General features: G+C 41.1%; 1 protein-coding gene across 4 annotated transcripts in view; it reads left to right on the plus strand.

Annotated features, from left to right (window-relative positions):
• The window catches only part of palm1a (paralemmin 1a), a 42,086-nt gene that overhangs the window by 20,808 nt on the left and 7,234 nt on the right, over positions 1 to 14,044 (plus strand). For 2 of the 4 annotated variants that reach the window (XM_010871319.4, XM_010871320.4), the window contains exons 4-7: positions 5,208 to 5,329; positions 7,313 to 7,424; positions 9,143 to 9,164; positions 9,325 to 9,399. In XM_010871319.4, the coding sequence (XP_010869621.1) occupies positions 5,208 to 5,329; positions 7,313 to 7,424; positions 9,143 to 9,164; positions 9,325 to 9,399 (331 nt within the window). Of the gene's footprint in view, positions 1 to 5,207; positions 5,330 to 7,312; positions 7,425 to 9,142; positions 9,165 to 9,324; positions 9,400 to 9,893; positions 9,972 to 14,044 lie in introns of all 4 variants that reach the window. The other 2 variants (XM_029121739.2, XM_010871321.4) reach the window with 2 other exon arrangements.

The raw sequence follows: 14,044 nt of genomic DNA on the forward strand, positions 1-14,044 counted from the left end.
CAAAAAGCCTACTGCTTACTGATGGTGTTCCATGTAGCTCTGTTAGAGGCAGAGCATGTTGTTTGGAACACCAGGGCTGCGGCTATGATTCCTGCATTTCTATTGTTTGTGTTATTCTGCAGTTATTCTATAATCCCTATATAGTTATGGCGTGTTATGCTATAAATAATGTGGTTTTCTACCCAATAATTATGATATAGTTATTCTATAGTCATGATACAGTGGTGCTATAGATATATATTGATATAGTTATTCTATAGTCATGATACAGTGGTGCTATATATATATATAATGATATAGTTATTCTATAGTCATGAAACAGTGGTGGTATAGATATATATTGATATAGGTATTCTATAGTCATGATACAGTGGTGCTATAGATATTTATTGATATAGGTATTCTATAGTCATGATACAGTGGTGCTATAGATATATATTGAAATAGGTATTCTATAATCATGATACAGTGATGCTATAGATATATATTGATATAGGTATTCTATAGTCATGATACAGTGGTGCTATAGATATATATTGTCTGTTTAGAAATGTAACAAGATTGATGACTCAGTAGCTATTATAACATCAATCCGCTTGTTTGATTCACAGTAAAAAAAAAACAGCGGAATATAAAAACCTCTGCTGAGTCTATTTCTGTGCCTGTTGTCTTTCACATATCACAGAGAGACCCCGGTGATGTGTGTGTGGATATACTGTGTGTTCCTGTCAGGTAGGCTTTGTTTTGGTTCAACAGAAATATTTACCAAAAGTCCTTACAATCATAAGCATTAGGGCTAGGCTAATTCATGTTTTAAGGTAGGTTTGGTTAAGATTAGGTTTATGGGTAGTTTAGGTGTAGGGAGCATATATATTTTTTGTTTTCGGGTCCCCACAAGAGTAGAAATACAGAACTGTACGTGTATACATTATATATATAATGTGCATGTGTACGTGTGTGTGTGTGCGCATTGGTGGGGCATTTGCCTGTTTTATGTGGAAAGGTGTGAACAGGTGATGATGTCACCCGATTGTTGAACCCACCAAGGGAGAAGCAGGAAAAGACAGAGGGAGAGCGGGAGGGGCAGAGGAGACAAACGAGAGCGAGAGTGAAATGGAGAGGAGAGAGGGAGGGGAGGAGGAGATACTGTAGGAGGGACGGATAAAATGGGAGGATGACTTTAAAGTGGTGAACTGGAGAGGATTGTGACAGTCGAGTTTCTCTCCCGGGCGTATTGAAAAGAGGGGGCATAGATGAGGAAACTGATCGTGACAGTAGTTCCTGTTTCACATGCTGTACATGAATAATGGTTTGTAGCACCATCGCTAAAGTTTCAAACTTAAGAGATCAAATTCCCCGGAATAACACAGCGTCATTCTGCACAATGAGATTCTGGTGACATGGCACCCGGCATTAACGTAGTAAGAATGAAAAACAATATATGACGCAAACATATAACAAAAGATAAAGCAATAATATACACAACACTGTAAACTAGCAGCAATATGAGTACTGTTAACTAGCAGCAATATGGTAGTAGTATTGAATATTACATATATGCCAAGTATGGCAATAATATACATAACATTGTAAACTAGCAGCAGTTTTAGTAGGATGGGGAGTATGCACAGTATGCACAAAAGTATTGATTATTATAGATACATATGAGTATGATATGCTTATGAATGGTACATGCAAAGGAATATTCTAATGTGCATTGAATGTACCTGAAAAGACATCAGAGCGTCTGGAATGTTCATGTGCGATCTGTATGATCATAGATACAAATACAGTATATTTTGTTGGCCATTTCTTATCCAGATATGTTGCATTGAGAGGCAGATAGAGAGTTAGATAGGTGATAGGGGAGCGTTATATTCCATTAAAATATCTCAATGAAATCGGGGGTGGGTAGAGCGAGAGACAGGAGAGAGAACCAGACAGACAGAGAGGTAGAGGGGGAGAGAAAGAGAGAGGAAGATGGTTGGGTCATGAGATGGACTGTGTTGCCTGCGGTTTAATGAATAAACAGTGATATTATTCTATGTGGGACACACTGGTGGAGCATGAGACGTTCCTTACTGCAAAAAGAACACAAACCCAGTGATCCATTTCCTTGCTTTTGAAAGAGACTGGATTCCTACAAACCAACCCCCCAACTCTCCTTCTGAGGTAAAACTATGCAAATCCGACATGTTGCTTTTAGATGATTTTAACCCTTTCCTTAATGCATGCTATTGACGGCGCTGCATGTGGCATTCACATTGTGAAACACCTTAAATAAGTTAATACATTATAAACCCTTTTTACAGTTTGAATATGCCTGTGTGTGTGTTTGTGTATGTGTGAGAGGGAGAAAGATCTACAAACTCAGGCTTTTCCAGGACTACCTATTTCTGTATTAAATGCTGTGTCTTTGGTAATATGTAGTTTAGGCTAAAGCTGGCCTAAGGCTGCCCTTACTCTCTCACAGTGGCGAATGGCCTACACTTTCCAGGCCTTAGCTTAGCGATTATGTTAGTTAATATGAATACACTATATAAGCATTACGCCGAAAGTTATATGTTTTCTGTCTGTTTTGTTGTAGTCACATGAAGCATTTCACAAGTCAGAACTGTTTCAAAGTCCTCAATGTACCCACACTAACAGGGATGTAGGGCTGGAGCAGGTGTGTCAGTATGGAACCAGGAAATGGAGTTGGGGGCAGATAGAGGACATAACGAGAGGAAATAAGTCACATCCGGTCTCTATCTCCCTGCCCAGTCATACTTAGAAATACCCAGGTTTGTTAATTTTGGGTTAAATTCAATCAAACCTGATTTCTGATGTATGTATGGTATGCAGTAGCAATTCCAACTGTTAAGTGAACTCAGACTGCAGGTGTTTGTGTCCTGTATTAGGAATGTACAACTACTACCAGGCATGACAGGTGTGTGGGAACGGAGTGAGTGTTGTATTTAAAGACACTGCGTTTACACTGCTGTGGGTGTTGATGATTAGCATTGTTTTCAACGTGGGGTTTTGAGTGGAGGACAGCTCTTAGCTGTGTATATTGGCCATATGCCACACCCCCTCATGAACAGTTTTTGGTTCATGTTAATCATATTGAGCCATGCCTGGTTTCTGATTTGTGGCAGACGGACAAATGTAATGCTTTCATTTTTGATTAACTTTAACTTCCTGTGTTGCGGTAGAGCCGCAATGAGTTTAATATGCTGTTGACAGCAACAGCTGAAATAATTTCTCCATCCCTATTTTAATGTCATTCATTCATAATTTTTATATAATATCTGAATATTATTGCACTTAATCAAGACCCCTGACAGTGTATAACATCGCCGACCAGGATGTTTACCTGGTAACTAACAAGGCGCTCTCCATCGAATCAGTGGTGTTGCCAGTGATGGTATAGTTTTTTTAGTTAATTCCCAACGATGAGATGCTTTTCTGATGTTTCTGTTTATACATAGATAGAGCTGGACGGACCTCAGAACCAGACTTGCTACTTCACTGCTCATGCCACTCCAATCCAATAGACCAGAGTAGCCGGTTGTGTTGTGTGTTGGGAAGTTGTCCCGCGGTTTGTTGGAAGGTGATGTGCGGGTGACGTAATACACACATAATCAAGCCTTACACTTAATTTCCCGACATGTGTTGTTTGTAGTGCTTTAGACTGGAACGTTTCACCAGGAGGAAAGCTGTATTTCCAATACATGAACAAAAGCTTTCTCAATAACCCTGGCTGAAAGCTACAGTTGATCAAATGAATACATTACTTCCATTACTTTATGGTGACCATATCAAAAGGGGATATGGATGGTAAAACAAATGATACTGAGAGGCTAGTATCCTGTACCAGCATCTTGAGTGAGCATGTGATATTCCATTTCATGGCCAATTAAGGAAGTTAGTCAGGCATGTAAAGAATGAGGCCGTATTTTGGTTAGTCAAAAGAATATATTTTGAATGTCTTTGGAGAAAAGAGATCAATCAAGATAACAAATGTTGATCCTGCATTTTATTCATCAGTTTCATACTGTGTTCAATATTAACACAAGGATATGTATGCTTTTGATTGCATGGAAAAGTGTAGTTTTTTTTAATTTCTTGTAAAGATCTTGTCAGATTTGACCACATTTTACTTTGGAGTTGTCATTCTGTATTGTTCATTTTGTGTGCCAGGCTAGCTAGACATCTGGAGGTGCATCAACAACCCTTCTGTGAAGTTGCCTGTTCTGACAATACCCTTCAGCTATTTAAATACATTAGTGTGTTGGATTGTCCAAAAAGTCCTCCTATATTTAAAGGGGTTAAGTGTGCCAGTTTTGGGTTCTCCTTAAGCAGCTGTTATAGTGCTGTCATGGGAACCTGTGCTGAATATTATGACTGCAGGGGCATAGGTCACACCCAGTCTGCCTGTCTATTGTTCAGTCCTGTCGTTTTCTACATTGTCGTTTATTGTGCTTTCAAATCCTGAAAAGATACTGAAATTTCAGTGGTAGAAAGATTAATCGCTTAAAAAAGAAGTAAGCTTACAAAACAGTCATTCACTTTTTTCTTGAAACAGCACAGTTTTCTAAAAAGGGATTACGTTCATTTTGAATGAATGAGTCACCGCGACATTGTCTGTAGCCATTCAGCATTTAGAAGCAGTATAACCAGTAACGCTGCCAAACGTTGACATGGAATATGAATGGTTGCATTTCCCCACTGAACCAGAGTATAGGAAAGAAGGGGCGTGGCATGTGTAACCTTGGTGTAATTGTTCGCCTCTGAAATTCAATAGCATTGCATACCGACTCCATACCAGGGGTCATCTATAGTAAGAGGAACTATCCCAGATCTCAGACAACTGCAATGTATTAATAGGTTGACATATTATTTTTTTTTCCACGTAGATGGATAAAGCGTCTGCTCTCTACTAAGCAGCCCTGTGTTTGAATGTTTGGCACTGTGCTCAAAGATGAACAACAAAAATGTTACTAACGAGCCCGCAACTGGAATTCCTTTAACAGCATTGTTGTTTTTAGAGATCTGTGTGTTTTAGAGATCTGTGTGTGAAATCAGGGTCATTTTTCTTCCCCTGACATACTTTTTCTTCACTGAATTTTCTGTTTTCACGCATTTGTTCGTAAAAGAAAGCAACAAGAAGCAATTAAAATTATTAATCTGTGATTAAGTTGCATGTGTTCTTTTGACCTGTCCAGCAAAAGTCTCTGAGGGAGAGATGGCTGTTGGATGGAGCTGCTGGAACGGAGCAAGATGAGGCCAAGAAGCAGCTGGCAGAGGACGAGGCAAAGCTCAAGTTGATGGAGGAAAGCATCAATAGGTATGTCTGGAGGACAAATCATTAGGTATGTCTGGAGGATGGAGGAAAACATTATTAGGTATGTCTGGAGGATGGAGGAAAACATTATTAAGCATGTTTTTAGGATGGAGGAAAACATTATTAGGTATGTCTGGAGGATGGAGGAAAACATTATTAAGTGTGTCTGTAGGATGGAGGGAAACATTATTAGGTATGTCTGGAGGATGGAGGAAAACATTATTAGGTATGTCTGGAGGATGGAGGAAAACAATATTAGGTATGTCTGTAGGATGGAGGGAAACATTATTAGGTATATCTGGAGGATGGAGGAAAACATATTTAAATATGTCTAGCCTAATCTTGGAACACTGGTTTACCTACTACCTATACATTTGGATTATTCTATATCTTCGTTTAGCCAGTTGATCTTAAAACTTAACTTGATAGAACTAACTATCCTGTCTAACTATCCTGTCTTCATTTTCTATCTTGCAATGCTGCCTCCACTGGCAATGGGGCTTAGCACCTTTTCTACTGATCAGACATTTTGAACACTTCATCAAAACAAATTGAATTGCTGAAATTCTACTCTTACCTCAAAGATGTATAGACATATCAGATGCTGCAAAGCACTCAATACTAGTTCAACAAAACCAGACAGATTTAAACCGAGGTGGGGGGGACAACAGAGGCTGTAATGGAGGGGGGCACGCAATCTAATGGAGACTATGTCTGGAACAGAACTCATCAATCTCTACCGGACAAGCCAGCAGCCCAGACCTATCCATTCAACCAGCACCCAGACCTATCCATTCAACCAGCAGCCCAGACCTATCCATTCAACCAGCACCCAGACCTATCCATTCAACCAGCACCCAGACCTATCCATTCAACCAGCAGCCCAGACCTATCCATTCAACCAGCACCCAGACCTATCCATTCAACCAGCACCCAGACCTATCCATTCAACCAGCAGCCCAGACCTATCCATTCAGCCAGCAGCCCAGACCTATCCATTCAACCAGCAGCCCAGACCTACCCATTCAACCAGCAGCCCAGACCTATCCATTCAACCAGCACCCAGACCTATCCATTCAACCAGCACCCAGACCTATCCATTCAACCAGCACCCAGACCTATCCATTCAACCAGCACCCAGATCTATCCATTCAACCAGCACCCAGAACTATCCATTCAACCAGCACCCAGATCTCCCCTCTTCTTTCCCCCTACCTCTCCTCATCCAACTATTTTATTTTTCACTCGTAGCAAGGCAATGGCATCAATATTTTTCCCCTGGCAGACCAATTTGCTGATTAAATTCCTCCTGGCTGCTACAGCCCAGCTCATGCTGAACGCTGGCACCAGCTATTGGGGCTCGGACTGGGGCTACACTCGTACTAAACTGGTACATTTCCCGATGACCAAAGCAAGCTAGCAATGGCTACCGTCAAAGCTGGAACTGGGAGGAAGACAGAACGGGGGAATGCTAATGAGAAGCAATTGTCTCTATCTCAAATAAAAGCTCCATTCTATCAGACAGGCCAGTGCTGCAGATTAAATGCTTTTAAAGAAGATGTAAAGTAAAAAGCATACAGCTGAAGCTAATTTGTTCTACCTCCATGAGTGAATGTCACTCTCTTTGCTCTGTAAAAGACGATCACTTTTTCACAGCTTTATGTAAAATATATTGAACATATTCTGTGGGCCTGGAGAATGTTCTTTTCTCTGAAAAGTAATTTATGAAAGTGAGAGGGCATGAGAAGAAGGTGAAAAACAACAAAGCATTATCACCTCAGATGGCTCAATTAGTATAAGAAATCCAGTCCTGATAACTCTTATTGTGCGTAGTTGCCTTAACAGTAAACAAATAAATAAAATAGACAATCCAGAATCCTGTTTTGGAATACGGAAACCACAATTTGTGATTATGTTTTTACATGGTTTGTGTCACTAACCATGTCCTTTCTGTCTTCTGTGTTTCTGTTTCTCTTTTGTCTGCAGGATGGAACAGGAACTGGAGGAACTGGAGACGGGCATTTCGGCAACCTCCACCAAAGAGAGCCTCACTGACGCAGCCAAGGATGGGGATGACAAACAGACAGCAGACATCAAAGTGAGCTCCCCCCAGCTTGACACCTCAGGTCCACCAGATGTACACACACACACACACACACACACATGCACAGTGTGAATCTGTCTGTGTGTGTGTCTGTCTGTGTGTTTGTGTGTGTGTGTGTGTGTGTGTGTGTGTGAGTGTGAGAGAGTTACTGGACCAAAAAGAGGGTGGGGTTAGGAGTGGCGTGGGATCTCTTGCCGACTGAACATGCTAAACGTGATGATGCGGCAGGCCCTCCTCATGAACTTACAAGGGAGAAAGGTTTCACTGGCCTGAGACACTGAGGACAACTTCCTGGGCTTCAGGAGGAAGTCCTGTGGAAAACACCGGAAACATTTGTCCCACAGCCTTCAAATGCAAATGATCTATGACATTTGGAGACAAACTGACACAACTGACACAACGGACACAACGGACACAACTGACACTGGCATAGCCGGTGACTGGTTCTGATCCGGTTGTGTCAGATCCCTGTGTAGTTCTAGAGGTTTCGGTTACACCTAATGAAACATCTGGTCCTACGTAGAGGACAACACGGCCCAGTTTCAGACAGATGCTTACAGAACAGGCTGCAGGGGAGACTCTCATTACAGTTGGCAAGGACATTCTCACTAATACTGTCAAGGCAAAGTTCTGGTTTCTACCAAGGAAACTCAGTGTCACAGTTTGGTACCCGGCGAATTACGCAGTTTCAAAGCAGTTACTGTAAGTGCCCTAAGCATACATTGTCAGTGACATTTAGGCAACTCCATCTCAACATTAAGCCTTCAGTAATATCATTGTTGACATTCCGGATGGGCCTGGAGAGTCAGACACACGGTCTGACAAGCATTTCGTGGGGAACAGTTGTTGACAGGAGCTGGTTCTGGCCCAAAGGGGAAGTCCATATTGACAGCACACACTGGGCTGAGCTTTTAACATGAGGGTTTCATAGCAACGGATAGAAAAGATGCTCTGTCTCTTTGTTTCTCCCTCTTGAACTCATTGGCCCATTTTGCTTTCCTCTACAAGTCAATATCCACTTTCTCAAACCATCCATTCCGGATCCACTCTTCTTTAATATGGAATCTATTTTGGCAGATTGCCTAGTGGTTAGAAGTTGCTTGATCGAATCTGAAATATATTGTGCTGCCCTTGAGCAAGATAGCACTAACTGCTCCTGTTAGATGCTCTGATAAGTGTCTGCTAAAATAAAAATTTTTACTGGACTTTTTTGCTTGCTCGTCTGATGTGTTTTACAGCATAATACAGTGGGAAAATATTCTCCTTTCCTCACACTAGGTTTATAATATAATACACTATGTTACATAATCAATTCGTCCCTCATAGCTGTGGGTTGTAAAAGTAGTCCCGTTCACTCAATCTGTGGTAGTATTTTTAGAAACTGCTCCTATTCAACTCTTTGGCTGCACTGACCAATAAACCTATTGATTCATATTTCAGAAACAGACCCACATTCTATACGGTGCAGTAATACAACACTCTTTATAAAAATGAAAAGCCTCCCATTTATCTAACAGTGAACGTGTTCACTACTGTATACAGGCATGACTTTATAATGTATTATTGCCTTGAGACAGGTTTTTCTTAGTTTGGTTGTGTTTTTGATGGTTTTGACACGGGATGTTTGTTTAATGCTGTATGATTCATGGGTTTAAATATTGTTTTCTCCCCCCCACCTTTCTCTTCAAACTCTGTCTCTCGCTCTTTCTCAGGCTCCAAGAAGCAATGTGCAAGGTAATACATCTTCAGTCAGATCCCCTATCTCGACCCAATCTTCTCTATCCTCTTTTACAAGTCTTCAGGTTTTTTTCTCTCTCTCTTTCTCCCCCACTGTCTCTCTCCTTCTCTATCTCTCCTTTTCTCTTTCTTACCCCACTACCATGACTGCTCGTAGAGGTAAAGGAAGTGCTCAAAGAGCACAACAGCCCTCGTCTGGACATACCCAGTGGTGCGTCAGATGGGAGAGCAGGTGAGTCTCAGTACTCTGGGGCTGATATACTGAGACTATGATAGACTGAGATCCAGGAAGACATCTTAGTAAAACTACTTTGCCTTCACAGGCATGTTAAGCATGTTAAAGTGATGTTATTTAGCTTTATGCAAAACAAGCTACAATATGGGCAATTCCTGTTTAACCCAGGAATGTTTTAATTGCGTTATAGTCAATGATTGGACATTATTGACTGATTATATTAACCCTATACTGTAAGTTGTGTCAGGCATGTAGGAGAGTCCTAGCAAATGGAAAAGACCTCATTAAGATCTGATTTGAGTGGATCTATATTCATGTCTTTGTCGCAAGCCTGGGCACCTCTTCTGTCGTTGTTACTTTCTTCCTCCCTCTCTCTCTCTTTCTCTCTCTCTCTCTCTCTCTCTCGTTCACCCTCCTCTCGCTACCCCACCCCCCCACCCTGCCCCCCGCCCCCCCTGTCTCTCTCACCCGACTTCCTTGCCTGCTTATAGAGGTTAAGAAAGTGTTCAAAGTGCACAACAGCCCTCGTCTGGACATATCCAGAGGTGCCTCAGATATGATGAGAGCGGGTGAGTCTCCTGACCCTGCAGCTGACATACTCAGACGATCTAGGAAGACATCTCATGTAGGGGCCACACCAGGGTTTTAGGGATACAGCCCGGGAACAGTAGGTCAGCGCATCCCTTTTAACTGCCTCACCAAAGACGTAAACCGATGTGTGGGTGGAAGCAGAAACTGTAACACAGTTGTTAGCCTGCGAGCGCATTAGTGGCTGTTGGCCAAATCATGTATTCTCCTAGGACAGATGTAGGCGAATACTTCCTAGGACAGATGTAGGCGAATACTTCCTAGGACAGATGTAGGCGAATGCTTCCTAGGACAGATGTAGGCGAATACTTCCTAGGACAGATGTAGGCGAATACTTCCTAGGACAGATGTAGGCGAATACTTCCTAGGACAGATGTAGGCGAATACTTCCTAGGACAGATGTAGGCGAATGCTTCCTAGGACAGTTATAGGCGAATACTGCCTAGGACAGATGTAGGCGAATACTTCCTAGGACAGATGTAGGCGAATACTTCCTAGGACAGATGTAGGCGAATACTTCCTAGGACAGATGTAGGCGAATACTTCCTAGGACAGATGTAGGCGAATACTTCCTAGGACAGATGTAGGCGAATACTTCCTAGGACAGATGTAGGCGAATACTTCCTGGGCGGACAAGTGTGATGAGAAGTCAGATTTGTATCGGAGGGCACACATCTCAATATTTAACTCTCCCCAAACCCTCTGGGAGTAGCTGCTATGAGGACGTTGAGGAAATTAACACTCTTGGTCATTCACCAGGGAATTTACCTATTAATTTGGGGTCACACAGCCTAATGGATAGAGCATTGGGCCATTTCCTGAAATTCTGAAACTGAAATGTTTTGAATCTATGGCCAACTTGGTTAATAAAACTTTGAGCAAAGCACTTAAACCTAATAACTCTGGATTAAACTTTATCTTTTCTAAATTACGTACATTCCGGCTTTAACATCTATAACTTGATTTGGTATTTAATTTATATCTGAGCAATGTGGAACTCATTGTTTGACTGACTTTGTAGTGGTTTTGACAGTGTTGCCAGCAGAACCACAATGTATAATCTGACAGTTCATTGAACCTTCATTTTTTAGGTGCTTTTAAGTGATTGACGGCAGATGAGAGTCAAAATCATAGACTGTATATATAATGGACGACGCCCTTTCGCTCTTTTCCATTGGTGAAAAATGAAGCCACCAGTGTCCTGATACGGCGCTGACATCTTGGACTTGCGTCTGCGCAGATAGCGATCTTGGGACCAGTTCTGCGCAGTAGTTATGCGCAGTAGCGAGAAGGAAGTAAAGCCGTAAAGCCGCAAAATCAACGGCGCCACCCCTGTGCCCCGCCCTCACTCTCCCTCGCAGAATGCGCATACCGTAATCAATCGCAAGTCCAAGTACAGTACAACCTTTGCTTGTTAAACCTAGACGATATGTTATAGCCTAATTTACATCATGTTTAACCTTAATTTAGAATAGGCCTGATACAAAAATAATTGGTAACTTCTAGCTAACGATCACCTGCTAGCTATTAACATGGCTATTAACAAGGCTTGTTGTCTTTTAGCTAACGTTAGCTAGCCCATTACATTTATTTACTAATTAAATAGCTTATAAATGGTACTTACCAAAAAAATTCAAAGATCGATTGGAAATGCCAGATCGGTTATGTCCGTGTGAAATTATATCAATTATAGAAATTTAGAGATTAAATGTAAAGTTCCAATCTCCTCAGTCCTCCGAAGATTCAGTGGCTCCTCGGCTCAGATAGCTGTCAATCACAGCTGTGAATCACGACGTCACACCACCGTTTTTAGAGCATTAAATAACTAACTAAAAACAAACTTATTTTAAAAACAAACTCTTGAATTTACATTAGCGTGATACAAACTACAGTAAATGACAGAAACCAGCTTCGGAAAAAATATATTTGAAGGGTAATTTAATTGTTTAGTTGATCTCGCGTCCCATTGAATAACATGGGGAGGGCGGGGTTTATGACCTATACTGGGACCACTCACCAGGGGGCGATCGAGACGTTTTGGCTTCACTTTTCAGGGCTTGTGCGGCACGCTTGGTCAAAATGGTCAACCACTTTCATAATATTTTAGACTATGACAGAGAGAAATGAGAAAACAAAGGACAAAGTGTTCCTTATTTCACATAAGTTCCATTGTTTCAGTTTACTATGGCATGTAATGACAGACAAGCTGAGAGGTTGTGTGCTAATCTCCTCTCCAGGGGGCTTTTCAGAAGGGTAACAGAAGCGCACCCCACACCTTTCTCCATCTCACGAAATGGCCTGTATTTCCACGAATATCAAAGGTTCGCTTTCATCAGCCTCATAGCATTCTACTGACAGGCTTTTCTCCTGAGTGAGGTGTCAAGAGGTATTCTACCTCTTGAGCCCTTTAGATCTTACATCTAGAGGGTCCTCGAGGGTCAGCGTTTGGTTTCATCGAGAGTTTGTGAAATCCGTGACCACTTACCTGTGTACATGAATAAACAGTAGATGTATCATTGATATCTAGCAGCTAGCTAGAAGTGTATAGGGCTAAAGACAGCTGACAGGGACTAGGTCATCAATATCATGGGACTTTCATGGGATATACACCTACACCCACACACTACACGTATGTGAAGTGTATCTGCATTATATTTTATATATTTAACGTTTCCTAAAAATATGTTTTGAATCTATTTCTTACTGAAAGTTTGATTGTAGTTTAAGAGAATCTAGTCTAGTCTACACTGGTGCAATATGTGGATGTGTGGGTGGGATGGTTGAACAATGTTCCTTGCACAGTCATGTGGGAGGAACTCATTTAATGACAAGCCATAAGGGTATTTCATAATAGCTAAGCACTGTACTTTAACAACAGCATTATGAGAACACAACATCAGTGTAAATGCGATTTGACATGTTAAATTCTCGGGAGTGTTTTGGTATGTGTTGGGTTTCTGTGCTGTATTTTTCACCTAACATTTGTCTTCCGTCCTAATAGTTAACTGCCTGTCTGTTTTTGTCTGCGTGTGTGTGTTTGTGTGAGATAAAGAGTTTGTGTGATTCATTCTTCATTCTGTATGATGGGCTGTTCTTGAGGACATTCAAGCCCGTGGACATGGAGAATAGTATGCTTCTAACGAGTTAGTCAGGATGGTATACTGAGAATCCAGTCCTCACAGTATTTCTGTTGTGTGGGGATGCCCTATATATAGTTCTTATCCAACGATGCAATGTTTCCAAGGAAACAGCTCTGCTAAAGAGTCTACATACATGCTCTATCTGTTGTCATGGTAGCATTAGATTAACACACGATGTGCACATCAAAACAAAATTACAATCTCAGCAGTAGACTAATAGTATCATTATCCAAATTAAATATATTTATAAATGCTTCCTTTTGCACTCAGTTTGACAAACGTCGGCATTAACTTTAACAATAGCAGACCCCAGTCAAAGGGATTTTCATGAAAGATTGTTGACTGATTGAGTGACTTAACATAAGTCACTGGCCGTTCTTATATACACAGTATCTCACAAAAGTGATTACACCCCTCACATTTTTGTAAATATTTGAGTATATCTTTTCATGTGACAACACTGAAAAAATGACACTTCGCTACAATATAAGTAGTGAGTGTACAGCTTGTATAACCATGTAAATTTGCTGTCCCCTTTAAAATAACACAACACACAGCCATTAATGTCTAAACCGCTGGCAACAAAAGTGAGTACACCCCTAAGTGAGAATGTCCAAATTGGGCCCAAAGTGTCAATATTTTGTGTGGCCACCATTATTTTCCAGCACTGCCTTAACCCTCTTGGGCATGGAGTTCACCAGAGCTTCACAGTTTGCCACTGGAGCAAGCAAGCAAGTTTATTTATCTAGCACAATTCATACATCGAAGCAATTCACTGTGCTTTACAAAGAAAAATATATGAAAGTACAATAACATAAAAACAAATACTCAAATGAAAACATCAAAGCAAATGTATAGATCATAATAATAAAAAAATATAATAAGAAAACATATAAAGATTAAAAGTGGGAAGC

This window comes from Esox lucius, chromosome 8 (assembly GCF_011004845.1).
Source record: "Esox lucius isolate fEsoLuc1 chromosome 8, fEsoLuc1.pri, whole genome shotgun sequence".
NCBI classification, from domain to species: domain Eukaryota; kingdom Metazoa; phylum Chordata; class Actinopteri; order Esociformes; family Esocidae; genus Esox; species Esox lucius.